The sequence below is a fragment of the Kwoniella dendrophila genome, chromosome 8 (genome assembly GCF_036810415.1).
Source record: "Kwoniella dendrophila CBS 6074 chromosome 8, complete sequence".
NCBI lineage: Eukaryota > Fungi > Basidiomycota > Tremellomycetes > Tremellales > Cryptococcaceae > Kwoniella > Kwoniella dendrophila.
In genome coordinates this window covers 718,247-745,252 of record NC_089483.1, presented here as the reverse complement: position 1 = coordinate 745,252, position 27,006 = coordinate 718,247, and the positions used below count along the sequence as shown (strand labels likewise).

At 38.6% G+C, this 27,006-nt stretch overlaps 8 protein-coding genes across 8 annotated transcripts; 4 read left to right on the top strand and 4 right to left on the bottom strand.

Annotated features, from left to right (window-relative positions):
- Window positions 1-9: 9 nt before the first annotated feature.
- Window positions 10-809, top strand: L201_006126 (uncharacterized protein; the record flags this gene model as incomplete). Its single annotated transcript, XM_066221851.1, has 4 exons — window positions 10-45; window positions 122-157; window positions 254-322; window positions 510-809. The coding sequence occupies 4 exons, from the start codon at window positions 10-12 to the stop codon at window positions 807-809; spliced, it is 441 nt and encodes a 146-aa protein (XP_066077948.1).
- Window positions 810-1,431: 622 nt separating this feature from the next.
- Window positions 1,432-1,791, bottom strand: L201_006125 (uncharacterized protein; the record flags this gene model as incomplete). The annotated part of the gene is made up of 1 exon (XM_066221850.1): window positions 1,432-1,791. The coding sequence occupies one exon, from the start codon at window positions 1,789-1,791 to the stop codon at window positions 1,432-1,434; it is 360 nt and encodes a 119-aa protein (XP_066077947.1).
- A 431-nt stretch (window positions 1,792-2,222) lies between these two features.
- L201_006124 (uncharacterized protein) lies at window positions 2,223-3,314 on the top strand (the record flags this gene model as incomplete). The annotated part of the gene is made up of 2 exons (XM_066221849.1): window positions 2,223-2,807; window positions 2,874-3,314. 2 exons carry the CDS (start codon window positions 2,223-2,225, stop codon window positions 3,312-3,314), a joined length of 1,026 nt encoding a protein of 341 aa, XP_066077946.1.
- Window positions 3,315-4,313: 999 nt separating this feature from the next.
- Window positions 4,314-5,293, bottom strand: L201_006123 (uncharacterized protein; the record flags this gene model as incomplete). Its single annotated transcript, XM_066221848.1, has 4 exons — window positions 4,314-4,337; window positions 4,432-4,525; window positions 4,608-4,672; window positions 5,156-5,293. The coding sequence occupies 4 exons, from the start codon at window positions 5,291-5,293 to the stop codon at window positions 4,314-4,316; spliced, it is 321 nt and encodes a 106-aa protein (XP_066077945.1).
- A 2,066-nt stretch (window positions 5,294-7,359) lies between these two features.
- Window positions 7,360-9,099, top strand: L201_006122 (uncharacterized protein; the record flags this gene model as incomplete). Its single annotated transcript, XM_066221847.1, has 4 exons — window positions 7,360-7,489; window positions 7,535-7,625; window positions 7,758-8,001; window positions 8,092-9,099. The coding sequence occupies 4 exons, from the start codon at window positions 7,360-7,362 to the stop codon at window positions 9,097-9,099; spliced, it is 1,473 nt and encodes a 490-aa protein (XP_066077944.1).
- Window positions 9,100-9,892: 793 nt separating this feature from the next.
- On the bottom strand, window positions 9,893-19,985 carry L201_006121 (uncharacterized protein; the record flags this gene model as incomplete). The annotated part of the gene is made up of 31 exons (XM_066221846.1): window positions 9,893-9,947; window positions 10,057-10,386; window positions 10,446-10,586; window positions 10,664-11,462; window positions 11,513-11,978; window positions 12,041-12,244; window positions 12,312-12,595; window positions 12,661-12,891; window positions 12,942-13,098; window positions 13,157-13,368; window positions 13,421-13,496; window positions 13,559-13,693; window positions 13,748-13,828; window positions 13,887-13,959; window positions 14,023-14,238; window positions 14,289-14,383; window positions 14,458-14,764; window positions 14,823-15,011; window positions 15,065-15,140; window positions 15,202-15,652; window positions 15,722-15,940; window positions 16,001-16,343; window positions 16,401-16,693; window positions 16,776-16,981; window positions 17,042-17,288; window positions 17,350-17,488; window positions 17,543-17,868; window positions 17,923-18,189; window positions 18,246-19,415; window positions 19,512-19,658; window positions 19,728-19,985. 31 exons carry the CDS (start codon window positions 19,983-19,985, stop codon window positions 9,893-9,895), a joined length of 8,193 nt encoding a protein of 2,730 aa, XP_066077943.1.
- Window positions 19,986-20,647: 662 nt separating this feature from the next.
- Window positions 20,648-22,101, top strand: L201_006120 (uncharacterized protein; the record flags this gene model as incomplete). The annotated part of the gene is made up of 6 exons (XM_066221845.1): window positions 20,648-20,721; window positions 20,789-20,953; window positions 21,063-21,217; window positions 21,315-21,351; window positions 21,477-21,900; window positions 21,973-22,101. The coding sequence occupies 6 exons, from the start codon at window positions 20,648-20,650 to the stop codon at window positions 22,099-22,101; spliced, it is 984 nt and encodes a 327-aa protein (XP_066077942.1).
- Window positions 22,102-22,642: 541 nt separating this feature from the next.
- On the bottom strand, window positions 22,643-26,885 carry L201_006119 (uncharacterized protein; the record flags this gene model as incomplete). Its single annotated transcript, XM_066221844.1, has 10 exons — window positions 22,643-22,875; window positions 22,941-23,601; window positions 23,667-23,976; window positions 24,041-24,244; window positions 24,309-25,608; window positions 25,689-26,042; window positions 26,136-26,318; window positions 26,410-26,559; window positions 26,644-26,812; window positions 26,862-26,885. 10 exons carry the CDS (start codon window positions 26,883-26,885, stop codon window positions 22,643-22,645), a joined length of 3,588 nt encoding a protein of 1,195 aa, XP_066077941.1.
- Between the last annotated feature and the right edge of the window lie 121 nt (window positions 26,886-27,006).

The window sequence follows — 27,006 nt, the reverse complement described above, 5'->3', positions numbered from 1 at the left end:
ACAATCAAGATGGTATACATAAAGAATTGGACGGATTTTGAAACCGTAAGTTTACTGAAAATGAATATTGTGATCACATTCACTTGCTCGTCTGACACTGAATTACAACACTAATATATAGGCAACAACGGATTTATATGCTCGTTCACCAGCTAAGGTTAGTATTATCTCGGACCTTTGAATTGTTGATGTGCTTTAGACTAGCTGGCGTCGGTTTTTACGATCATTTGATTAACATACAACTGTAATATAGGTACGATATTGCGTTAAATTCGTACCGAAATCAGGAGAATTAGTATTGAAAGTAACGGATGATGTGAAGGTGAGTCAAAAATTGGAATTACTGTCAATCGGTTTGGGGATTTTGAGAACTTTAAAACAATCATTGATGATAAAGAAAAGAACATGATCTATATATCTAGAATAGCGAGGCTTTACAAACGGGAAACGGGAAATCTTAGATATCAATGATCATTTAGGATATACACTAATTCATAATATGATTGCAGTGTATAAAATATAAATCATATTCATCAATAATCTTAAATCGATTCGAATCATTAAATCTTAAATTATTAAATCAAATGACAAATACACACACAAAACGAATACCCATTGCCGCTGTTGGAGGAGGATTGAATACACCAAATTTAGATACACCTGAAAGAGGAAGTACACCAGCTCTAGAAGAATCTATAGTGAATGAAGGTAAATCTCAACAGACACAGACAGGTAGTAATACTCAACAACAAGGTCAAGGTCAAGGGAAAAGTGCGGGCGGAAAGAAAAAGAAGAAGGGAAAGAAATAACCCCGTTTCTTAAATATTCTTTTGTAGCTTGTAAGGAAGGGAATAAGAAAGATTATTCATATAATGCATTATTCAATTATCGTTGTACTTTGCAAAACGTCTAGTCGATAAAAGTTGATAGTGTCCATGTCATCATTGTATAGTTCAAAAGGTGAATATTGGTTACTAGGTGCTTCTCTGTCTTTGTGAAGCGACATATAACATAGAACTTGAAGTATCAAACATGTTCGGTATTCAGTATATAATTTGAATTATTAAGCATGATCTGAACCAAATTGAGATTGAAAAGTAGCGATTGACGAAAATCCTCTCTCGAAATTTCAGATGACTTTTCTACATATTTGAATCGACGATATAAGTCTAGATGGGATTTGAGGTGCGGGACGAACACTACTTTTGATAAAATTGAGAATGATGCTGTTACGATGTCTTTGGAAATCCGTTAACTTGATATACCATCGTGTATCTAAGCTATGATAATATTCTACAGGATCAGCAAGTTATACCGTGTGGTGTAATGAGTGAATAAAAAGGAAAGAAACGTTATCTATCACTCACTTATATTTCATACAAATACTTATTTTTTTACATATCAAACCAGCAAATATCATAATATTCTCTATTATACTTTGACTTCGTTTAGTGTACTTTCCAAATTTTGACCTTTATCTCTTAAAATATCAATCTTTTGACCTAATTTATCAATTTCACCACTTTTTTCTAAATGTTTAGCTTGATTCATTTCTGATATATAAGCTTTTATCAATTGTTGACTTTCTTCATGTGTAGCTTTTGATGATGAGAATGAATTCAATACCTCTATAGCTGAATCATTGTTGGTCGTGATCGAGTAAGAAGAAGTTTTAGTAGAAGTAGGTTCATTACTTGTATTGGATGAATCGAGTAGTGATGTTATTGTGGAAGAAGGTAAGGAAAGTAAGTGATTCAAGTCTGATGAAATTGATTGACGATTTAATGACATTTTGTTACGGGCTTAGTTTTTGGTACGGTATAAGTCTCTTTGTGAGCGTATGACTAGTAGAAGGTAGACTAAAGAGGGTATTTGAAGATGATGTTAATGTTCAAACGTTATATGTGTTTGAGATGAAGGATTAATAAGTTACAGTACTCGTACTGTGTTGCCGTTCTTGTTGTTTGAGGGTGATTTGCGGGGACTCCATTCAAGAGTCACGAAAACTTTAAATCTTTCAACTTTCATCTTCATGAATTTTGGTTTCAGTTACCTATTTTCAATCATTACTTTTCACTTTGTTAATAACACTGCAATATACTTGTTTAACCATATCCTCTCATACACAAGGGTGACAGTCGAAAGAACATTCGTATAACCCAGCTTAATCAACAGCGATTACCTCATATCCTTCACGTCTACACATCGATTTTTAGGCAAAGATGTCTTTATCTTCTTCAACACTCTCGTTGAAATTTATGCAGCGTGGTATAGCCCGTTCGCAACCATCTACACCTACTTTTACTTCAACTCCATCTGGATCCGATGCAAAACCATCAATACCAAATCAAGATCAGCAATCAACACCATCATCGAAACCCAATCAATCATATTTATCAGCAACAGCTTCAGCAGCTGCAAGAGGTGATAAATTGATTATACAAAATGAAGAAGAATGGTTTTTACCTTCATCATCTCGTAACAACATTAGAAGGACGATAAAACAAGAAGCAACTGGACCGATATTCGAATCAAGTTATGTACCATTTTTAACTTCTAATAGTATAAGTCCGGAAGCTGGACCTTCGACCATCACACCTTCTATTACGTCGATAACAAATAGTACAGCAGGAGGAGGAGGTAGAATGACTTTTGGCGGATTTGGTAAAAAAGATCAAGATACATCAAAGAGATCAAGTAATGATAATGACGACGACGACGATTATGATGAGATGGAAGAAGACGATGATGTGGCTGAAGCTGTCAGGATAGCTAAGCAAATGAGAGATGATGGAAGATCGGTGAAAGTGAGCCCATATTGAACAATATCTCCAGAATTCATTGCGATGAATTGACCATACTACTCTAATCAGGCTGAACCTTCCTCACAACCACGTACATTCTTAAAACCAGCACTTTCACCACCACCGTCATCAACAACGAAATCAACAAGTAATGCCCCTTCGTCGAACAATAGATCCAGAACTCTCCAGAATAGCCAGAATAATAGTAGTAGTAATACTCCTAAGCCAATGTCAGTAGCTGAAAAAATGCGTCAAACAATAACATCCTCGAGAAATTCACCTTCTTCAACCCCAACATCTTCTAATTCAATTTCCAAAACAACTTCACCTGTACCTTCAATAACAACATCCTCGACATCGTCAACATCGAATAAAAAGGATAAGTCTAAAAATAAAAATAAAAGACCTGCATCAGAAAGAGAATCTTCATCAGGATCCAACTTAACTTCTCCTTTGATAAGTAAGAAAGTAAAGATTGAACCAAATAGTCAACCACCAAAGATGAGTTGAGATGAAAGGGAAAAACAGATAAAAGCTCAAAAGAAGAAAGATAAGAAGAAAGCTAAGGAAAGTAAGGCTTAAAGAAAAAGCAAATACACGTTCATTAAATAGAGGAACCAATGGTATTTCTGAGAGCAATTAGTGTTTGTTATGATTGAGGACACACATTTCGAAGAGCCAATATCTCCCTCATCGTTGTAATTATGAGAGTAATGAAAAAACGCGGTCGACGATCAACGACGCTTTGGAATCTTGTAGTTGATCATCCACACGAGACCAGCGTAATATGCTTGTAACGGACTATTGTATCAATCAAAAAAAGGTATACATTTCAATATAACGCTGTAATGGTTCCTTGGATGTGTAGATCGTATTATTTACCGTTTAATAGAGATGATTTGTAACGTCATGCACAATGTTCTCAAATGACGATCAAGCCTTAAGTGATCTGTATTTGGTGTGATCACAGTGGTGTTTGTAATCAACGCAAAGTCAAAAGACACCGAATTTGATTCAAAAACGTCTTTGTAATCCTTTTCACTGAATGCTATCAACAGATAATGCGCAAAATTGAATGCATTACTTCATCTTTTTGAATTATCTTGATCCGTCTTGCCATCATCTTTTTGTTTCGAGTTGGTAATTAACCACAACGGGTGAACGATTTTCGATGTCCGTCGATGTGACGTCCTTCCTGATCTTGATGAACTGTTCTACAAGTCAGCTAGGGGAGGCTATCGCACATCTGCCTCAGCTCAGTCAGTACTCGTAATATATATACTACTGTTCATTAGTCGTTTAACCTCTGCTGGCTATCCTACGCTATCCAAAACATGTATGCTATATGTTTCTGAACAATGTATGCGTTTTTATTTTTATCTTATCTGCATCTCCCGAAAATGGTACATTGAAAAAGTATCGTATCATTAGAGGGAACCTAATATGGAAAGAATGCTATATGAAGGTCGGAGGTGAGGAAAGGGAAGGTGGGTAGGGTATGTTTGAGTTTTAGATGTTTGATGGGAAAAGCATCTACAAAGATCAAAATAATGGAATTAGTGATTGAAACTCGTATGATGATGTTTATAATTTGCAAAAAAAATGATATAAGCACAACACGACTTACGATTCGACATGAAGCGCCGAATACTTTAGCTGGGAGGTTAACTCTGAATTTAGCTTTAGCTACACCTGAGTTACCGTGTGGTCGAGAGATTCGGCTATGACAAGTGCAACAAGATTCTAATCAGTAGCTGATCTGAGCGGTGATCGTGATTGTCCATCATAATAACGTTAACTCACCCCCAGATAACTCTAACTCTACTACCGTTGATTTCTCGTTTGGCTTTGTAGACGTAGGCAACTCGCTGATGATAATAAAAGAAAAGGTTAAATTAGTTGTTGACTCCAAATAAAGAATGTCCACACAACGACAGGCAAGACAGGACAGGACAGGACAAGGTTTCTAAGGTTTGCTATTGACTAATTCTTGATATTGACAAGTTTCTTCCTGATCCTCTACAACAGTTATATAGACGATATTAAATATGCTGATATATTGAAATTTTAAAGCGAAAATTCATGATAGAAAGGCGAAATCGCTGTATTGCTGATATTTTGTCGATATTGTGAATCTTCAAGAACTAACATGAATCGTGATGTTTTCTGTTGGAACTTGTTCCATTAAAGCTTCTTGCGGTCCTTGATAGCCTTTACTGTTGTACCTGCTTTTGGTTGAATGACACTTTCCCATGTTCTCCTATACCCAATATTAATCCTATACCAACCCGTCCTGTCCTGTCTTGTGATTTCCTACTATACACCAGATGATGGAACTATGTTATACTCACTTTACCTAAGTAGTGTCTAGCAGCTTCTTTTGAATCAACGCCTTCAATTTGAACTAAAGATTGGTTAGGTCTAGAGTTTCTCTTTCCTCTTTTGTGTCCGAGAATTCGGCCTTTTGTGTAAAGTCTATTGGTTGTCATTTGTCGAGATTGAAGTGAGAGTAGTATGATGAATGGATGGTGAAATTAGTTGATTATTTGAATTGGTAGAATTGGTTGCAAGTAGCACAATGTATTTAAAAATCGATAAATTAGCATTCCACTCTTTGTAATTGCTCCAAGTCCACCTATTCTATATCCTTTTATAATCCTCTTCCATGATCCTCTGACAGTTGCTGCTAAATGACTTACCGAGTAGCGGCCATCTTGTCCAATTTTCTTTTTGAAGGTTAAGGAGAATAAGAGTCAAGCTATAATTATGATAAACCTCGAATTAACACCTAGCAAGCAGCAAGCATGCAAGCAACAGCGACAAGCAATACAGCAGCACTAACGGTAATTGTGAGACTGCTAGAACCAAATGCATCAAGTGCTGCACACAACTGTATACCTCGAAACCCTGCATTTGCCATGCTTACCATAATCATCTACACCGTATACTCCCTCGAATGGTATAAGCGGCGAATCCCGGTTTTATGATTCAACAAGCAGCGTTTTGAGCGACTGTGGCAAAGCAGTCGGTGATATCTTAAGTCCGACAACCACGACCTAACAGGTTTAACGCGTTTGCTATCACCCCCTTCCTTACCCTTGATATAACTTAGTTGAAACGCTAGTATAGGTTTATTATGACTGCGTATCAACACAAGACACCTTACTGCGAAGAACCTACACAATCTTATGCATCTACTAGCATCTGTCGATATTGATACCAAGAGGCATTGCTTCATTGCATCATTTTGGGATATCATATTATTGATCTACTACCTTTACTTGCAAGAACGAAGATCCTTTATCCGTATGTATACTTAAACTCCTTTGATGGCTGCCAATTATCGCTTGCGGGATGAGCAGATATAGCTACGTCGTAGCATGTCAATCTTGTATAGACCGTCAATGCGGTTTCGCAAGTGCGTTCAACAGAAAGTCGCTAGATTTGCTTTCTTTCTCGTATGCAGCCTTGTAACAAGACAACACAGAGACTTTGATAGTCTATCCCACTCAATAAAAGCTAACAAGCGATTCTCTCAGAATACCAGTAATTTCAGTACTAAGATCCGTGGTCCAGAGCGGTCTTTATTAACAGTCCACTACCACTTCGTATCATAAAGTGTAACACAAGGTGTATCTTCTTGCAAGCGATCAAAGCGCAATATTTAACCGGTGCCAACAGCTTTGACCGTCATAACGACCGAAATATAAAACATATATTAATCTAATCACCATTCCGCCTGCCAAGATAACGAGGTTGTGCTGTCACATATCAAAAACGGTAAGTGCATCAGTTCAGACAGTCTATTTGTCTCTTGTTAGTTGTTAGGTATTTTACCTTTGACGGGCACGCCCGGACCGTATTGTAACAAGAGTAACAAGGTATATATATATATATATTCAGGGTAATATTCCGAAACTTGTGAACAAACAGAGAGAGAAAAGAGAGAAAGACGCGACGCTTTTATCTATTTTATTTGTTGTTTATTGCTATTATGTTTACGTGTTTCACGTCATATCCTCTTTTCTTTTAAAGGTTGTTTGCACAGCCCTTGTTGTTATGTGAATAAAAGTAGGACAAAAAGGGTGGAATATATACCTTAGAAGTTGTTTTCCTTAGTGCCAAGCTAAGGAAGTAAACGGTTTCTGTTTGTTGTGCTTTGACCGTTTTACTTCTATTATTTCATCCCTTTTTAATCCTATCAACTTACAAGGTCGCATATTCTTGTACTGCTTTTTTGACATTTACTTGATTTTTCACTTTTACATCTTTTCTATCTTTGATCAATTATAATTCATTTCTTCTGTTTAATCTCTTTTCTGTTATTTCTCCTCTTAGCAAACTGATCTTTTGTTATTTGACTAGATCAAAACAGATCATCGACCATCAACCTTAACAGAATCAATCAACTCAACTCAACTCTACGCGACTTGTTTTCTTTCTCTTTCTTTACGCTAAACGACCGACTAACATACAAGCTATACAGCAATAAACATATATCGACAACCTTCTTTCCCCATAGTAATATTTAATAAAACTTAGATATCAAGACAAGATGTCAAGAATCGCCACCACCACCGCTATCTTATTGTCATTACTCTCTTCAGGAGTTTACGCTCAATCTAGTGCAGCTTCAGGCGTCGCTTCAGCCGCTACCAGTGCTGCTGGTGCCGCTACTTCATCAGGTGCTGCCGCTGCTGCCACAACATCAGCTGTGATACCATCTTCAGGTGCAACTTTGGTTCAAACTGGTACACAAGTAGATCCATCTGTTCTCAGTTTAACAGCTACTATCTCAGCGCCAAGTGGATTCTCTATCCCGTAAGTTTGATTTATTTACCCTTTGCCACCGTGCCAAATAACGCTCAGATCTCCATATCTTTGAAGCCAAATCACATTTCATACCACAATCATATGATCTTTTACTAATTTATCCAATTTCCTCCCTTGTAGAGCTTTGAGTGAACTTACATCAGGTGCTCCAACCGATTCAACCGTTGCCCTTGATTCCACCTACGCTCTTGGTTCTTCCCCAACTGCCGCATCTGGTCTTCCCGCTCTTCCTACCGCTTCCATCGTTTCCGCCAACTATCCCAAATTCGACATCGTTCCACCAACAGATTCCCCTGAAGTTCAAGGATGGTTGAGTAAAATCGACATGTCCAAAATACCTACATACAATGTAACCACCGGTGAAGTAAGTTGTCAATTTGTCATTAATCTTTTACCAGATAAAAGATGTCCAAGTAGAAGCAAGGACTGACATTGATTATCCTCTTCTTTTCAGTGTGCTACCGATCCTTCAGCCATCACTGATGGAAGATGTTGGTGGACTTGTGGTGGATGTACCAGAGAAACCGATATCACCGAATGTCCTGATAAAATGACTTGGGGTCTATCATATGATGATGGACCCTCACCATTCACACCATTATTATTAGATTATCTAAATGAACAAAAAATCAAATCAACTTTCTTCGTCGTCGGTTCAAGAGTTGTTAGTAGACCAGAAATGGTTCAAGCACAATACGCAGCAGGTCATCAACTCTCCGTCCACACCTGGTCTCACACTGCTTTAACTACCCAAACAAATGAACAAATCGTTGCTGAATTAGGTTGGACAGCTAAAGCTATTAAAGATGTTACTGGTGTCACTCCAAATACATTTAGACCTCCTTATGGTGATATCGATGATAGAGTTAGAGCTATTGCTGCTCAAATGGGTTTAACTCCTATTATTTGGACTTCATACAAAGAAGGTGTAACTGATACCAACTTTGATACAAACGATTGGAGAATTCCAGGTGGATCAGCTACTGGACCTTCATCATTCCAAACATTCGATAAAATCTTAAACGAATATGTACCAAAACTTGATAATGGTTTCATTGTATTAGCACATGATTTATATCAACAAACTGTAGATTTAGCTGTTGGATACGTATTACCACAAGCTATCGCTTCAGGTAAATTCCAATTGAAATCAATCGTTGAATGTTTAGGTAAACCACTTTCAGAAGCTTATGTCGAGACCTCCGCCAACGCCACAACCACTCAAGTATCTGCAGGTAACGGCGGTTCAACATATTTCCAACCTACTGTTGGTACTGCAACTGGATCCTTGGCTTCAATCACAACAGGTGGTGCTGCCGCTTCAGGTTCAGGTGCTTCAGGTTCTTCTGGTTCAGCTGCCGCATCAGGTTCAAGTAGACCTTCAAGTGATGCTTCAAGGACTTTCGTACCTTCTGCTATTGCTTTAACATTAGTAGCTATTGGTATGATGGTAATGGCTTAAACTTTGAAATCTTGATGATTTGAAGTATCAATTAGTGTTGGATGTATATTTAAGAAATTGATGAGGTAATATAACGATAACGCAGACAGCCAAATTATAAGAATGAAAATCATCTGTCTGGTAGATGGAGGAAAGCTTTAGGATAATGAATTCCGGGACGATTTAATAATGAATGATGTCTTCATATATTTTTAATTTCACATATATCTATTTTACATTTGTGTTTATACCTTCAACAATCTCATTTTATACATTATGTAGTAAAACGAAAACGAAAAAACAAAAAACCATAAAGTGAAATACACCTTTTCGTCTATTCTACATTATATATCATTATGTCTTTACTTTCATGAATATTACCAAAATGGACAATAGCATAGCATCGCTTTGTAGCAGTACACAAACAAATATCGTCCTCCTGCCCTTTTGCACACCATCAACTCTTCTTCATAATATGCGAGTGATGGTATACATATCAGGCAATTTAGACAGGAATATGTTTCTTCAAAGCTCAACTAGATATCCGAAAATATCATTGCGATTAGACCTGCTAATGATCTGAGATGGGATTGTATTATTTGTGCATTTTTACAGTATATTATATTATATATTTTAAAATTGAAATCATGATAAAGAAAAAGAAATACTGGATAAAGATTATATTCGTTAAGGAGGAAATCATAAAAATCGTATTTATTGAAAATGCAGGGTATCTATTTTTTTACTATAAGAGGGCAAAAAACCAAATTTGAATGAAGCAAGTTGGAATATATGATAAGGAATTGATCCTATTCTAGATTGTGAATCCTTCAATCAGACCTGCGACCCATTTAGCCATCATCGCTAATCTATATAATGAAAAGTAAAACCAAGTAACTCATCAGCATTGGTTACTCCTTCATCTCATTTAGTTGTATGCGGTTTATGTAGAGAAAGATATGAAATATATGAACTCACTTATCAGGTTTGACTTGACCGAAATTCAATTCACTTAAACCTTTCATACCTAAATCATCTAAAACTTGTTCTCTTGTACCTCCACCATTTCCATTATTAGACAAACTTGTTTTTGAAGATAGACTATTTGTATAAATTTTATTATTATTATTAATATTATTTTGACTAGATAAATTGACTGAAGTTGTAGATTCAGTTTTAGGTAATACAGTTAAAGAGTAATTCGGATCTGATAAAGCTCTTTCCAGTATGATTGAAGTTGATTGTAAAACTGATAAGTTTGATGTTGTAGTTAAAGTTGATATTATTTTTGGGATCAAGATGTCATACCTAAGCAGAGCCCACTTGATATCAGCTTTTGTAGGAATGACTGAATCACATTTACTTACACCATAGCTACGACTTCAGGCATTTCAGCACTTGCATCAGCGAGTAATCTATACAAGACTACTTTTTCTGAGTCTGTTCCACCTGAACCATTTAATAAAGCTACTACCAGACTAACAAGTAACAAAGCGGTAGAATTATCCCTGTGATAGTGGACATGGACTGGTTAGCTCAAATTGTATCCACATAATTACAGTGATCAACAACGAAAAACACTCACGGTATAGATAATATATCAAAGATAGCTATATTTGTCAAATCAAGCTTATTGTCATTACCATCGATGTCCAAACCAGCAGCTTGGAATACCGTTTTCAATTCATCACTACCAGAAGTTGAAGTCGACAACAAAGCAATGAAATAAGCTATACTTCCCGATGAAACCATTAATTCATCTTCTCCATTTGATCTAGCAGGTTCAGCTGATAATTTCAATAATAACAGTAGAGTTTCAATGGTTGGTTTTTTTGTTGAAGGATGTCTAATACCTTTGTAGACAATTGCAACTAAAGCAAAAGTTATATCAGTTTCAAATGTTATACCTGAAACTTGATCTAATCTTTTAGCTTGTTCAGTTATAACTCTTCTTGTATCCAATAAGAAATCCATTAAGTCGTTTCCACGTAATATCGAATGTGGTGTCGTAGTCTCGCTAACTGCTCTTAGAGAAGCGTTCATTAATTCTAATGCAGGTGCAAAGAGTGGTATATGTCCTAGTTGAAGTACTGATACTGCCAACCAGAATAAGCTTGAAGCATACCGACTATCCGGTAGAAGACCTTTGATGATTACACTCAAACATCGCAGCATGCTGATGAGAAGTACGCTATCACTTTCTTTAAAGTGTGATAGAGTTGTGTTCATAGCTACTAGTATTTGATATACTAAATCATCGTCGACTTCGTCGGATGCAAGGTATCCTAAAACGGTGAAAGCTTGAGGTTGAGTGGCAGGATTATGTTGGAAGCAGGTACCGGCGACTAAACCCATCCATCGGGCTCGCCATGTGTTTGCACAATCTGTTGAATCGTCAGGTTCGTGTGACTATACGAATGCAAGGCTCACTTACCAATGCAGATGGCTCCAGCAGCCAGGACTTCGCCAAGGAATCGGGATACTTCCTCAACTCTTTCTAGCAGTTCTTGATCTGTTTCAGCCTTTACAGGTAATCCAGACAATTCGATAGTACCTTGACCTTGTACTAAACCAAATGCAGCTATGATATTTGGTTGCTGAACCCGTTTTAGTAATTGTTGTAAAGCAGAAGCGTCCATATCACCCGAAGTAGGATTCGAAGCTAATGATTGAATCACATTCACCAAGAGACCAAATATCGTTTGACGCATCAACACGGGTCCGGCACCTAGAAGTAGAGCGATAATGTGGAAGATTTCCGGTAAGAATAGTTGTGTGTCAAGTGAAGAGGAGGGATTAAAACCCAATAATAAGGTAATTCGGGATAGTGAACAGATTTCAGGCCAAGCTACATTTTCTGTTAAATGCGCGGACGGTTTGAGATAAGTCTGAGCAAGTGTCTGAATCAAGAGAACAATACAGTCAGCCCTCGTGTTGTAGCTGAGAAATAGATGCAATATACCTTCCGTAATCTGGCGATCACTTTACCTCTGACAGCGGTAGAGGAGACCGATACCAGTATATCACCGACACATTCTGCTTTATCACTTCCGATTCCAGCATCAATGGCAGCGTTAATCAATTCACTGATAACGATTTCCGCTAAACTTTCGTGAGATTGAGTTAAGATCGTCCATACTTGATCTTGTATTGCGAGATGGATATGCTACAGCGATGTAATCAGCACATATTTTTTGAGAAAGGTACGAGACATGGCGTAACATTCAACTCACTCTTCGTTCTGCGAGAGTGATACCTATTAGATCTCTAACGATCTCCCTGACCTGTTTCATACCCTCAACCCCATCTTCTTTAGTGGGTTTACTAAACTGATCGAGATTGACCAGCCACGGACCAACGTAATGTAGACAAGCAATCTTGAGTGTTATATCAGCCTTATTGAATCCTATTGTCCATTCTTTCAAGAATTCCAGAGTAAGATGAGGGACTGAAGCAGCCAGTGTTTTTGATAAATTACCAACAAATGCTAAAGAGTTATTTGGTATCGATAATCCGGCTATTTGAATGACCAGATCTGTCAGTATTGATTGCTCTAATCATCTTCAGGTTCGTGGGACTTACCGGATACTGTCAAAACGCGTGAAGCCAAATCGTATTTGAAGAATTGACAAACTTCGTTCAGAAGGATATATGCCCCACTTCGAAGTGTACTATCACTCGAGGATAAGTTGAGCAGAGCAACATTAAGGAGTGTAGCAGGAACGTCACTGGGCCTGAGGGCTCTTTCGCTTGTAGGTCCTTCGCGAAGTCTAGCTCTTGCTGCCCGAATGATTTGGGCCATTTCATTACGACCTGATGTTCATTGTCAGTGTGGTAAAGCAGGGGGGATTATTGGTACTTACGTCTAGACACAAAAGTCAAAGTTTCGCTTTGACCGTATTTAATGACCAAGTGATCGGATGGCGCTCCATTTCCAACAACGATATCGTCAATATCTTGAAGTTTGACTACATCGATGACATATGACTTGATCCCAGACAGTATTTCTTGCTTCTTCCACTATTTATGTAAGATCAGATCACTGTACCTTAAGCGAAAAAGAGGAAGAGTGGCTTACAGATGCGATCTGGAGTGAGTCATGACCCAATTTCACTACCACCGGCACTTGCATTTCATGGTCAGCAATACAAAGTAGATTTGTGAAGACATGATCGGCTTCGTATGCCAAAGCCATAGTATATTCAGGTAAGGCTAAACTCGTGAAAGGGATCGAATCGGCTAGTTCGGACGGACTGCTGCATGCAATAACGTTCTTTCCGATGGCTGGAGCTGAAACGAGTCAGCTTCGTGAGTATATATCATGCACAAACAACCAGCTCACTGATAGTTAATAACTCCGAAACTAGCCTTCTTATACGTTTCTTAGCGTATGAGTTTGGATTGTAGATGGCCAATGTCTGCGTGAAATCCAGTTCAGCCATCGCCGTGTACTTGTAGAGCTACGCTGTAGCTGACTCACATGTATACTAGGCAAAATACCAGGCGGGAACATCTGAATAGCCCTTTTAAGCCATGGAAGTGGAAGTTCATTGGCAGGAGAGAAGTCTGTCAAATCGATGACGACATCAAAGAAGTCGGTGATTTTGTCGAGGATCTATACAAGCTGTTCAGCCATGGGTTGAAATATACGTAGTAGCGAGCAGCTCACCGAGAACACATGGTATGATAAAACATCGTAATCCACCAAAGCTACTCGGGAAACGATAAAGTAGAAAATTCGATGTCCATTCTAATTGGGATTTCGTGAGCACTTTATCGTACAATTCTCGATGTACTATGATACTCACTTGACTAGCTGGACCCTCATAGAAAGCATCTGCTACACTATCTGTATTTCTTCCCAAATTATGTCGCATGAATCTATGATGCACTTATTAATCTACACAGCTATAACCCACAACAAAGGTACATATCTAGACTTACTCATCATAGACTTGTGATCTACTAGAGGCACTCAAACCATTCGTGGAAGGTGGAGGACCGGATTTGTCCATAATCCTTTGCAGATTTTCTAGTGCACCTTTTCCATCTAAATCGGTTTTGGCAGATCTGTCAGTAGATGAAGCATGTCGGAAGTATCTTGGCATATTCGAAAGAGCAGTTTCAAGTTTGCCTTTATGTTTGAATACGAATCGTTGACTATTGGTAGCTTAATTAGCTACTTCTTTTGAATAGATTACTGAGCTCACATTATCGCGTCGTCTCCATCAATATCCTGATATTTTTGAGCATCGTTCGCAAAAGTCTTGGTAGCATGTTGCACGTCGGCAGTCTTAGGTCGAATCTAAAATAGATTATCAGTATCTGCTGAATTGTACAGGACAGGACCAGGGGTGATATACGGATGGAACCACTTACAGCTATATCACTCAAGAATTTGGTGACTTGTCTGATATTATCCGAAAGGAAACTGTTCAATACCTTCATATGGGGTTCTTTGAAAACGACATTGTTGGCTAAATTTTGGATGACCTTCGTAATTAGTAAAAGAGCTCTTCTTGTGTCTCTAGTATCCGGATCAACATCTAAATCTATTGATTCTGGCGAAACGATAGCTGGACAGAAGAACCGTAAGAAGATGAATGATCCGACGGCTGAATGTCTGGAATCTGTGAACCGGTCATCTACTAGCTCCCATATATGATGACATAATGCACGGAACATCCTGGAAGTATACGGATCAGCTGTTTATGTGGGGAACAAACGTTAGTAAAACAGCTTACAGTGGTACACGCGGCGTCGATGAACAAATTAAATCTAATAAAGCTTGACACATCAGTCGCAAGTGATCGGCATTTCTATCTATATCATCTGTACCGGATGCTTTGCTGGGATCGAGCTCGAAGGAGCATTCTGCGGGTTTCTCGATGAGCGAAAGTACAAGTGGTTGTAAAGTTGCTCGAACGTAGTTGCTAAGTACAATTAGCCTTTATGTCGTGCCAAAAGCAGTATCAGAAAGACTTACTAGCCATATGTTTTCGCAAAAATGGTCAACATTCTCATGGTGATGGAATTGGCTCTGAAGAGCTCGGATTCATGATCTGAACGTGATCAGGTTGAGCATATTGGTACTTTCCCCAACGATAGTCACAGTTTACTTACTAGTCAAGGCAACTTCCCTCTCTATAAGAGCTCTCATGAGCCCTAACAGAGCACCTTTACCTTCGAATATCCTAAACAATAAAGTCGACAACTCATCCACCTCGTTACCAGATTGTGGACAAACATCGACCATAGCTAAAGCCATAGCCAGATTTGGTCCAGCTAATATATCCATGTAATTTTTGGTTGAAGTAGATATTCTATTGTTATTGGTGAAACCACCAAACCGTGTACCTTTTTGTAGGGTATTAGTGATTAACTGCATAAAAGCTGTTCTCAAGACTGGATCCTCGTGATATCCCAAAGGTAGACAGTGCTTTAAACCAACATCAACGTTGGCAGAAAGAAGGTTCGATAAAGCGAGAATAGCTAATGTAGATGTATCGTTAGATCCAGGTTGGCCATTGTTACCGCTCCCATGAAGAGATGATGTGTAGCCAACCGACTCAGTCTATAGTAAGAAGGTTTGGAATGCATCAGTTGTTGAGCAGATACAGTCTTATGCGACGAAGTTGCTTACCTCCTCGAAGGTAGACCTCTCGATTGTTCTGACCAAAGCGACATAATGCTTGTAGAAGAGTCTAGATTTGACGACACCTTGTGAATTATCTGTATCTTCTGCTGGATTTATGAGAACCAAACCATCGGTTATTGTGACCATAGCTCGAAGGCAAGCATGATCCAATTCCCTCTGTGCTTTACTAGTACTTTCTATTCTCGATGCATATATATCGTTATCCTATTCAGTATACAAGTCAGATCGAACGATTGTACCAGATCGATTGTATAGTCAGCTCACTCTCATAGATTCTGACGACCATTCGCTCATCCAGTCCAGCAAACCATTCTTGATTCTTGCATTCATCGATGTACAGCAGTACTCATGTTTTTTGAGACCTGCTTCTACCAGATAGCAATATCTTGTTTTCAACCTAAGAGCATTATCACCTCTGCCCAATCGATGTATGTATTGACCTAATAAATATGATACTTCTCCTAGATCTACTTGAGTGGGAGGAACGTCATCACCTGGTCCCATACGATCGATCAAAAGCCTGAGGATTGAAATTGCTTGTTCGGTAAAGATAGTAAATGTTTCGGAAATACTGACTCCAGCTGGACTTATGGCATGTGATAACAATCTGCAAGAGGTTTATCAGTCTTGTGCACTTATAGGGGAAGTTTTTAACGCAACTTACTGAATCATTGGTCCAACAATCATTCTAGTTGCATTTGTCGGTAGTTCAGATCCCAAAGCATTCTTGACGGTCTCCCTGACATTGACAGATCCGCTAATCATTAAATCTACACATTGCTTGATGAATGCTTCGACTGGTACACTTGGATCAGGAACTGATTGATCATAAGCTGGCGGTAGCATGCCTTTTCCGAGAATGTCGCAGAGGCTTGGAGGTGGATTTAAGTCGGTGTTGGCTACATTAGCACAAGAGCACAGCCACAATACCAAGTTTTGCCATTCTTTCGACTCATCCTAAACAACATGACAACGTCAGCCCTATGGCCTGTAGTCTGATATCATCGGTAAATTCCTCCATACAGAATGGAATACTCACTTCAGATAGACCCTCGATATCAGCTGTCAAGGCTCTTCTTCGGACGTCACGTGTGGATATCGTCGTGTCGGCTTCAGCGGCAATGATCTTAGCGGTCAATTTCTGCGCCACAGCAGCTATACCTATCCATGTTCCAATGGTAAAGGCGGCAGGAAACGCTAATGGTCGAAGAGTTCGTCTGATCTGTCTTTGTTGCTGTTGACGGCCTATAGATACTTGTAAGCCGGAAATCCCATGAGCTGATTAGTAACAATGACTCAACTCACCAATTGCAGTTGGAAGACTAGCTAGAGCATCAAATGCATTTGCTCTTTTGTCAGGGTGTAGACCATTCGTCCCATCTACCAGCTGCCCTGTGGCAGATATCTGCGCCATCTTTGCAAGTTTGCCTAAGACCGATAGAGCGGGTAGTGTAAGTGCGATTTGTTCGTTATCTGGACCAGCACAAGCTGTAAGACTAGCGACGGAGATTACTAGTGCAGCTGACTGAGCAACAGAGGAGGGGAATAGGACCTGTATTCAAGGGTATCAGCTTATCATACCAAACAACAGTGCAAAGAACGTAATCGCTTACTGATGGGCGATCTTCAGCTAAACGCAGGATGACTTTGCTATACTCTCTTAGAGAAGTCATGGCGGTCGCCACGTCATCCGAATCGGAGTTGTGGAAAGCGAACAAAGTCTGCCGACCCGTATCAATCAGAATCTGCCAACTATTTTAGAGACTTGTCAACTACACTTCTGTTTTCCTATATCATGAGACTCACATAGCTCCTCCAGCTCCAGCTGCTAAATTTTCTATATCTTTGTCTGCTAAAACCCTCTTTCGAAGCTCTTCGATAAGGGTACAAGCTGTTTTTGAGGCCATAGGAGTCAAAAGATCCGGGCTGGGAAGTACTGTCAAGGATGATAGGGCCAATAAGAAATGGTTAAGACTATCGCTTAGGGATGAAGACTGATCAGATGTACAACCACAAAAAGCAAATTCTGGATCGATGTTATATAGAGTAAGGATTTCCGTGATAGTTTCCATTTGTTCTGAAGGTAAATCAGGAGCCGCACGTCGACGCAAGGAAAGAGTCTGAGCATAGTTCTGTGAATCATATTAGCAGTGTTCGATATGGATGCCGGAAATCAAGATACGCACCTTCAGAATAGCTCGTAATGATGGAGCGACTATTCGTTGTAAATTTATTAAAGGCGAGAACCAAGGTAACCTTTGACCTTCTACAGCTATAATGATACAGGCTTTTACAGCTACCAACTTGTTAGACTCGACAGAACTGGTCAAAAGCTTTGGGAAAAGCGAAGAACCTATCGTTTCTGGATCTGCTCTATACAATACGACTAAGGCTTGCACGAGGATATCCTTATTGTGTATATCAGCTGACAAAGGAGAGTTGAATAGTATATGCTGTAAACTTTCGTGAGCGGGATATAGCGATACAATGTCGAAACGTGAGTACATACCTTCAAATCATTGTAATTATCAAGACAAAGAGTCCTGACTCCTGTATCCTCATGTTTCGGTGAGATCAACATTCCTGCTTTAAATATATCCGTGTACACTAGAGCAGAAGTTTCTATGCTTTTGGGTGAACCTGCACCCTTTTTGATCTTATCTATATATGCAGCTTGACTAGAAGGTGAAGTTCTCCTTGATAATTCACTTGTTACCAATCGAGCAAATGTATCCGGCATTAAAACTAATACCATACCTAATAATGGATAGAAGGCTTTGACTCGTGCAGCGTTGGCAGAGGTATATCCCGCATCTGTAAGTGACCATGCTGAATCCCATAATTTCTCTATTCCACCTTCCAGCTTTCTATTGGCAGTAATGAAAGATTCATATTCTATCGGATGCACCTCGATCCAATTCCAAATGCCACTAGTTAGAGCATAAGCTATGCATATTTGAGCAGGTCTTCTAACATGTAGGAAAGTTGAAGAGATCTCCTGTATGACTTGAATAAGTCTTGATTTAGTCAGATTGGCCCATTCTAATAGTCTGATTTCAGTCACATCTGCCGATTCTTCGATGGTAGTTTGTAGATAACCGATTTTACTTTTTATACGTGAAAGAACTAGATTCCAATTCGATGCTGAGAAATGGAAGATGACTTTAGAGATATATTTCGTCATTTGAGCTATAGTTGCAGTTGTTGTAGGACAAGTAGCCGAAAGCATTTTAGGTTTCATATGCGATTTATACTGTAAGGAGCTAGACGAAGAGGAAGATGACGATGAAGATGGGTAAGAATGCTCTTGAATGAATCTCGTTCCTAGTGTATAAGAGGAACTACTTGGCGATATCGATCTTGATGAAGTAGAAGACGAAGTGCCCGTCCCTTTTGTGTCTTTACTGTTTGTCGAAGGACTTGATCTATCGTATATGCTGGACTCGGAAGATACCATTCTAACGTATAAAAGTATAATGCTGAGACCATACCTTGCTAAGTTATCTTCAAGGGGTTGAGGATCTGGCCAACAACGAGGTAATTCCACTAAAGTAGGTTGTGAGGAGAGAGCTTGTTCTCGCCATGCAGTGGAAAGACACAAGTTCAAGATGTGTAGCAGGTATAGCTGAGAGTGCAGGGTATCAAGGGGTGCGTCATTGAGGGATGATGAGCTTGTATACTGTTTGTTAGGGGATGAGTTCGATTGATTAGGTGTCCTTCTACATTTATATGGAAACTACTACAATGAAGCGGGAAAATGGAGGATGAGTCTTACCTTCGACAGATTTTCCAAAGCTACCATCAAGCTCTGCACTATCATGGGTAATCGAGATCTTGATAGCTGAAGTAGAGGATTGATAGTAGCTTGAATACCTGGATCTACCTCCATTATAGCTAAACGCATTCCAGAATTACATGGTAGCTATTGATTATAATCAAGGAGATTTTCAGTACATCGCACGGTATAGAGACTGCTACAATGTTTACACACCTTGTTAACTATCCTTCCTACAAGAGAATTGATAACTTTCTGCTCTGCACTACTATTGTCAGGTCTCATGATCGTACTACTACTTTCATTTAAAGAATTTGTAGCATATAACGATGAAGGATTAAGTTCCGAGCTTTCTCTTCCAACTTGACTTGGAATGTTATGTGACGATGAAGTATTATTTGATCGAAAAAATCCTGTTGGTGAACTAAATGAATGATGTGGTGAAGTTGCTGAACCACTTCGTCTAACCGGCATTATTATTGTTATTGTCTATCATGTATCTATTTGCAGATCTACAGTACACACTTTGAACTTGTAATTGGATAAGCACGACCAAGGGCTATTGAACAGCTAATGAAGTTGATTTGAATTGTATTAGATGGGAAGGGTATCATGTGTTGATTGGGTACAACATGAGAGGAATGAGGAAATCCAGTAAAGAGTGCAGTGAGATGTATGCGATGTATGCTACACTTTACACATTGAAAGGTAAAAAGGGGTAATGTTTCTCTAGCGTGTTATAGAAGTTGAGCTTTGACCCCTTTGTGTTATCGATTGATACAAGTTATGAAAAATCAAGTTTCAGAGATTACGAGTAACACTTGTAATAATATTTCCATATAACTCTGCACACAATCATACACATCATCATGCATTGACGCGTCAGGGGCCAGGTTGACGATAACTTTTAGTCATTCATGAAACCAGAGAAATAGAAGGTATGCATGATACAGGAACCAACCTACCAGTTTGACTTACAGCTCGGACCTCTCCGCTTTATCTCCTGAAGGTGTATGTACGAGTACTGCTAACTACAAAGAGATTGACATGTTGACATTTGCATTTATTTGTTCATTCTGGCAGAAGGACCCGAATTCACAAATACATAAAACCGAAAAGGTCTACTTTCACTGAAAATGGTCCCTCATCGAGGTGCTGAGGGGGAAGTAGCACCGACAGATACATCATATCCTTCAAGGCTTGTACAAACGTACGTTTCTTATTCTCAAAATACTAGATCTAAGCAATGTATATATACTAACTCCCTTTTGATACAGCTTAGATTCACATACTGGTCCAGTCAATGTGATAAAATATAATCATGGTGCGAAATATTTGTTATCAGGCTCAACAGATAGAAGTATAAGATTATGGAATCCATCTTTAGGTAAAGAAATAAAATGTTATAATGGACATGCTCAAGAAGTATTAGCTTTGGATATGTAAGTGAAATGTTCTACACTCAAGTATGAAAACATCTTACCAATATTTTTTTTCAACCTGTTTTCAAAAGCTCATGCATTGACATGATATTCAATCTTTACTTTATAGCACACACGATAATGCAAAATTCGCATCATGTGGAGGAGATCGTACAGTATTCTTATGGGATGTACCAACAGGTTCTGTTGTAAGAAGAATGCAAGGTCATTTCGGTAAAATCAATGCTGTAGCATTTAGTCCTGATTCACAAGTATTAGCTAGTGGTAAGTTCGATTTCTGTCCTTATTATGGCTTTCAAAACTAATTTGGCAAATATTAATATTGATCTTTAAATCTGAAATCTGATCTTTTTGTATATAGCTGGATTTGATGCTAAAGTAATGTTATGGGATATGAGGTGAGAATTACAAATTATCCTGATTTTCAATTTTTATATATATATTCATGTGCATCGTAATCTTACAATTGAGATTAAGATGTTGACTAATAATTCAATTTATCGTTACTATGATACTATGATAGAACATCATCAAGAGATCCATTACAAACACTGAAAGAAGCTAAATCAACTATAACATCAATGATATTACCTGAAAATTCATCACAAATCATAACAGGATCAAATGATGGATATTTACGTACATATGATTTAAAATTTGGTTTATTAACTGAAGATTATATTGGTGAATCTATTTTATCATTAAAATTATCAAAAATAAATCCAGAAGAATCTATTTTAATTTCATCATCAAAAAAAAATCAAAAAAATAATTTGGATGAAAATAAATTAAGAATATTTGATAGAAAAGATGGTTCATGTTTACAAACTTTTAAAGGTAATGAGATTAATACCAACAACAGAAGTGGTATTAGTTGGGGTTATGGTGAAAGTTATATTTTATCAGGTGATAAGGATGGTGGTTTATGCGCATGGAATGTTTTAGATGTGAGTCAGAATAAGATCAGTTCGAAGTCATATATTACGGTGATACTTCCTAAGCTAATCTCATGTCAACAGGGCAAACTATTAGCTGATCATCCTAAACAAATACATAAAAAATCAATAACATCAATAGAAATCAATCCAAGAGGTAAAGAAATGATAACTTCCTCATTAGATGGTACAATTAAAGTATGGCATAAATGAAAATTTCAACCATGTTTTTATTAGATTAGAATAGACGAAATAAGGGAAAATGGTATAAGTCACCTCAATATTTGCGATCGACTCAAGTGCACAGTGTGAAAATATCAAGTCGATTGATTCCCTCCAAGGAAACATTCAGCTCTGTTGATAATAACATCAATCTATCTATGATATGATGCCGTAGAAACCGATCTCCATATTGTGGTATAGTAGTATTGGTTAATTGGATATGATTGTTCAGTCATCAACTTATATGATCAGATCAATTCAACGGGAACTAGGACAATGAGATCTATTAAAGGCATTTCATTCCTCTGCGTGTGAATCCGTTCATATGTTTTTTGTCTGATCGAGCTCAGATGTAAGACAACCAAAATAGCTATTCAATATTATTTGTCCATGCAAAGATAAATACAAGATACTGCCAATTCACTCTACCCATCCATTTCCTCTGGAACCGTAAGTGGTATAGTCTTTACCTTACCAAGACATCACTTTCTCTGGTTGCAACTACAAATGAACTTGCCCTCCGCATATGCATTTAATACCTTCTACCACCTCTTCCACCTCCACCTCCTCCACCATTATTTCTAGGTTGATATGCACCGCTCTGTCCTCCATATGGATTATATCCACCTCTTCCTGCGCCGCCGTATCCTCCTTGAGCTGGGGGTGCGCCATAAGCTGGTCTGGGTGGAACACCGCCATATGGATTTGGTGGTGGTGCTGCATATGGATTAGGATTACGTGGTGGTGGAGGTGGGTTATATGCGCCTTTGTGCAGTCAAAAAACATGACGATCAGTAATTGAATTGGAAGTGATGGAATAAAGAACTCACTATAAGCTGAACCTCCTCCATATCCACCATAACCACCTTGAGGAGCTGAATAAGGGCTTGGAGCAGCAGCGCCGCCATAACCGCCGTAACCTCCATAGCCTCCAGCAGCAGGAGTTGCTGCGCCTCCATATCCTCCATATCCTCCATACCCACCACCTCCGCCACCATAGGCTGATTGAGGAGCACCGTAAGCTTGTACAGGTCTAGGTGGAGGAGGACCATTATATCCACCAGAACCATAACCACCTACATTGTGGGAAGGAGCTGGATAACCATTTGACGTTCTTGGTGGTTGTGGAGTTTGATGATAACTACCTCTAGCCATTCCAGGTCCACCGGTTCTATTGTCATTACTATGTCTTGGACCTTTTCTATGATGTCCTCCACCTCCCCCATTACCGTTTCTTCTTACCCAATCTTTATCACTTTCAGTCAATCTAGATGCTCCAGGTTTGTATTGAGGTAAAATGATCGAACGATGTGGATGAGCTTGTTTAGGGAAATAGTATAGCACCGACACGGCATCGTTAATATCAAGATCTGGGCATTCTTCGATTTCCGGTATAGGTGTACCGAAAGTAGATCCCGGTAGTATACAATTAGGATCTTTCGCTATTGATCCGGTAGCTCCTCCTGATTCTCTGGGATTAAGTGGTACGGGCTGGAAAAAGGATTATTTGACATGTCAGTAAAACGATAACGGCACGATCAAAATGCCAAACTCACCTTTTCTGAGCCTTTGAGCCCGTACAGATTCGAACAAGCTTCACTTAATCCGTAATCTTGATGATTCGATACGAACATGACACTATCACCCCAAGTATTTCTTGCTTTCTCATCATCTGTCATTTCATCTTCTTTACTTGCTAAAGCGGATAATAATCTATCTTGATCAATGAATGGTAACAAGGCAACACCTTGCCAAGCCATCTTTTTACCATTCATATCGATTTCAAAGTCGGATGGATAGAAATCAATGATAGGTGAATCATCTTCAGTCATCAACGTCTGTAAAGCTGGTGGCAGATGTATTCGACTGTGTATGGAAACATTAATGTCAGTAGAATGCCCCAAGAGCACATATCTGAGGAAATACATACCTTGCAGCTGGGAATACACCTAACAACTGTGCGAATGGTTTAAAAGGTTGACTAAGTTTAAATTGGATATCGAATTTACCAATATCTTTGAAATCCTGAGCGAACGGAGCATAATGATATGGATAATACCAATCCCAAGCAGGTACACCTTGGTAGTAGTATTCCAATACCCAACATAATCCTTCCATGTATGATTTCGTTATACTACGCAAGATAGGTGAGATTAGCTGAAACTCTCATTGAAAATCTCGTCTGACATATAGCTTACTTTTCGATAAATTCAGTATCTGATAAAGAAACACCGAATTTCTTCTCGTAATACCTTTCTCTATATCCAGGTTCCCATAATTTCACATCATCTTCATATCCATCTACTGTACCATCAGGATTGACTTTCAGTTTTTTCTTTGGTATAGGTTGATCAGCTTCAGGATTAGGTGGAGCATCGTCATCATCATCTGAACTACTTGAGGATGAAGATCCATTATCTTCATCGTCATTTTCTTCGTCATTTTCACCGTCTCCTCTATCTCTCTTTCTCTTATTTGGTCGTGCTGGGGATTCTTGAGCTTCATTTTGATCCAATTCAATGGTCTCATCGCCTATTGGAGCTTCACCTTCATCTTCATCGTCTTTCAAAGCAGGCTCAATGATTTCCTCATCAACACCTTCATCTTCACCTTGTTTTTCCAGTATATTTTTAGCTTCCTCGGCAGGTAGTTGTTCCTTTTCTTCGTCTTCGGTATTTTCAACGGTGACTGTGTTAATTTCTTTGTCTTCGCTACTTTCACCTAATAATTCAGCTTTCAAAGCTTCAGCAGCGTTCAAATTCGCCATTCTTATTGCTCTTCTATTCTTCACTATATCAGAATTTGAAGCGGTATTTGACATAGCTTTCTTGACCGCATCTGCTGGATCTTCTTTGGCTTCGGTTTTAGGTACGAGGTCGAATCCTGGCCGCGTAGGTAAAGAAGGATGTAGTGCACCCCCTCTAGCTGTTGCCGAAGGTTGTACAGCTACGTAATCTTGACCATTCAGCTGCATTGTTCCTTTTTTCGGTGATGAATCGAATCTAGTATGTTGTGCATCACCTGTTGCACCTTTACCTTTAGCTTCATTCTGTCTACGATGATCATCTATTCTTCTCTTTTTCTGATGATGTTCTTGTCTTTCTTCGTCTTCTTTTCTCTTTTGGAAAATCTCATCTTCATTTTTAGCTAAACCTTCCAAAATAATCTGAGCACGATCCAAATTAACTTTACCATGATTTGTAAGATAACCACCCATTCTAGGTAATTCAGCTCTCCATATTTTTAATAGAACATCAATAGCACCCTCACGGATTTCTAAACTTGGTAAATGTGGTAAAAAATCGTTTCCGACAAAGAAGATCATAAAAATCCAATCATCTATAGCCAATTCTAAATCAAATTTGAACGGTACACCAGGTAAATTCAATTCAACAGCTAAATATTCTCTTAGACATGATACATCTAAAAATATGAATGGTTTTGGATCGACTGGTTTAGCAACTTCGACTACTTTTGGATCTTTAGCTTTCTTCTCACCTGGAAAACCAGAAAAAAATTTTAGCTATTATGTGGAAACAAACAAAGAAGCTAATATGGATATGGCAGGAAGTACTCACTTATACAGTTGGAAGTCAGATGACCAGATTGACCGCAATTTTTACATGGTTGAGGACCTTTACTACCTTGAGCGAAAACGTCTTCTCTTAAAACTCTGAAATGGGGTTCATGAGTAGCTAACGAAAGCATGATCAAATCTGCATCTAAACCATATATTACATGTGACGTATTGGCGTCCCATGTTGGATGTGAACGTTGTCGTCTGATCCAATCCATAATCTTATGTTCTCCTTCACCAGGTACACTCGAATCCGATAAAATAACCTTCAAGTTTTTCCATCCTGGATCAGTTGATAGTTTATGTGAAACCCAATACTTCAATGAGATCGATAACAAGTCCATGAAAGGTGTACCTGAATGAGCATACATATTAGCATGATGACTCATATATTTCACAACTTCCGATGCTATAGACTAAACTCCATATGTGCATCAAGGGAGCTTACCAGGAGTGATAGCATTTGTATCCCAGTGCTTCTGATTCTGCGTTTCTTCCGAAACAGTATGACCCATAGCTTCAAACATTTTTATAGCTTCTCTTTTCTCTTCAGCTTTATCTGCAGCTTCTTGGGCAGCTCTAAAACGTCTGGACCGCTGCTGATTCATTTTCGCTCGAGGTGCGACACCATCTAAAACAGGCGAACATTATACAGTCAGCTACCAATATTGTGTGTAGCTGCATTACGTATATCAAATTAAGGTGCAGAACTTCCAACTCACCGATAGCCATCATGAGAACTTTTCTAGGTCTAGTCATATTAACAACTCTTTCAGTATAATTGAAAATCTCAACCATCATTTCAGCTTCAGTTTCAGGTGCAGGTTTACCTTCTGGATGTGTACATGGATGTACAATACCATTCATATCGACTATACACATAAAGGTTTCAAACTCATCAGTATATGCGTTACTATCCGAGTACTTGTCTGAGATAAATTGAATATTATACTCACGATAAAGGTTATCAACCTCGAAACCATTAGGATTAGGTGAATCATATTGAACAGGTATTTCTTCAATTTCACCACTATCTACTCTAACTCTTTTTGGTGTATCTTCAATAACTTTATTTACAATCTTTGGATATTTTTTAGATAACCATCTGAATAAAGCTGGAACACCCTATAAAAGAGAAAAGACAATATTAGCTTGATAATGAAGAGAGACAAACTAAGGATGAACATGGACATGCCATATTGAATAAACTGATCTACAGTCTTGTGTTTATTCCAACAAAAGGGGATTCTTTTGACCAACAGGCCGAACAATCTTCTCAGCAGTCCAAGAGAAGCCTGCAAAGCGTCTCTGAAAGTAGT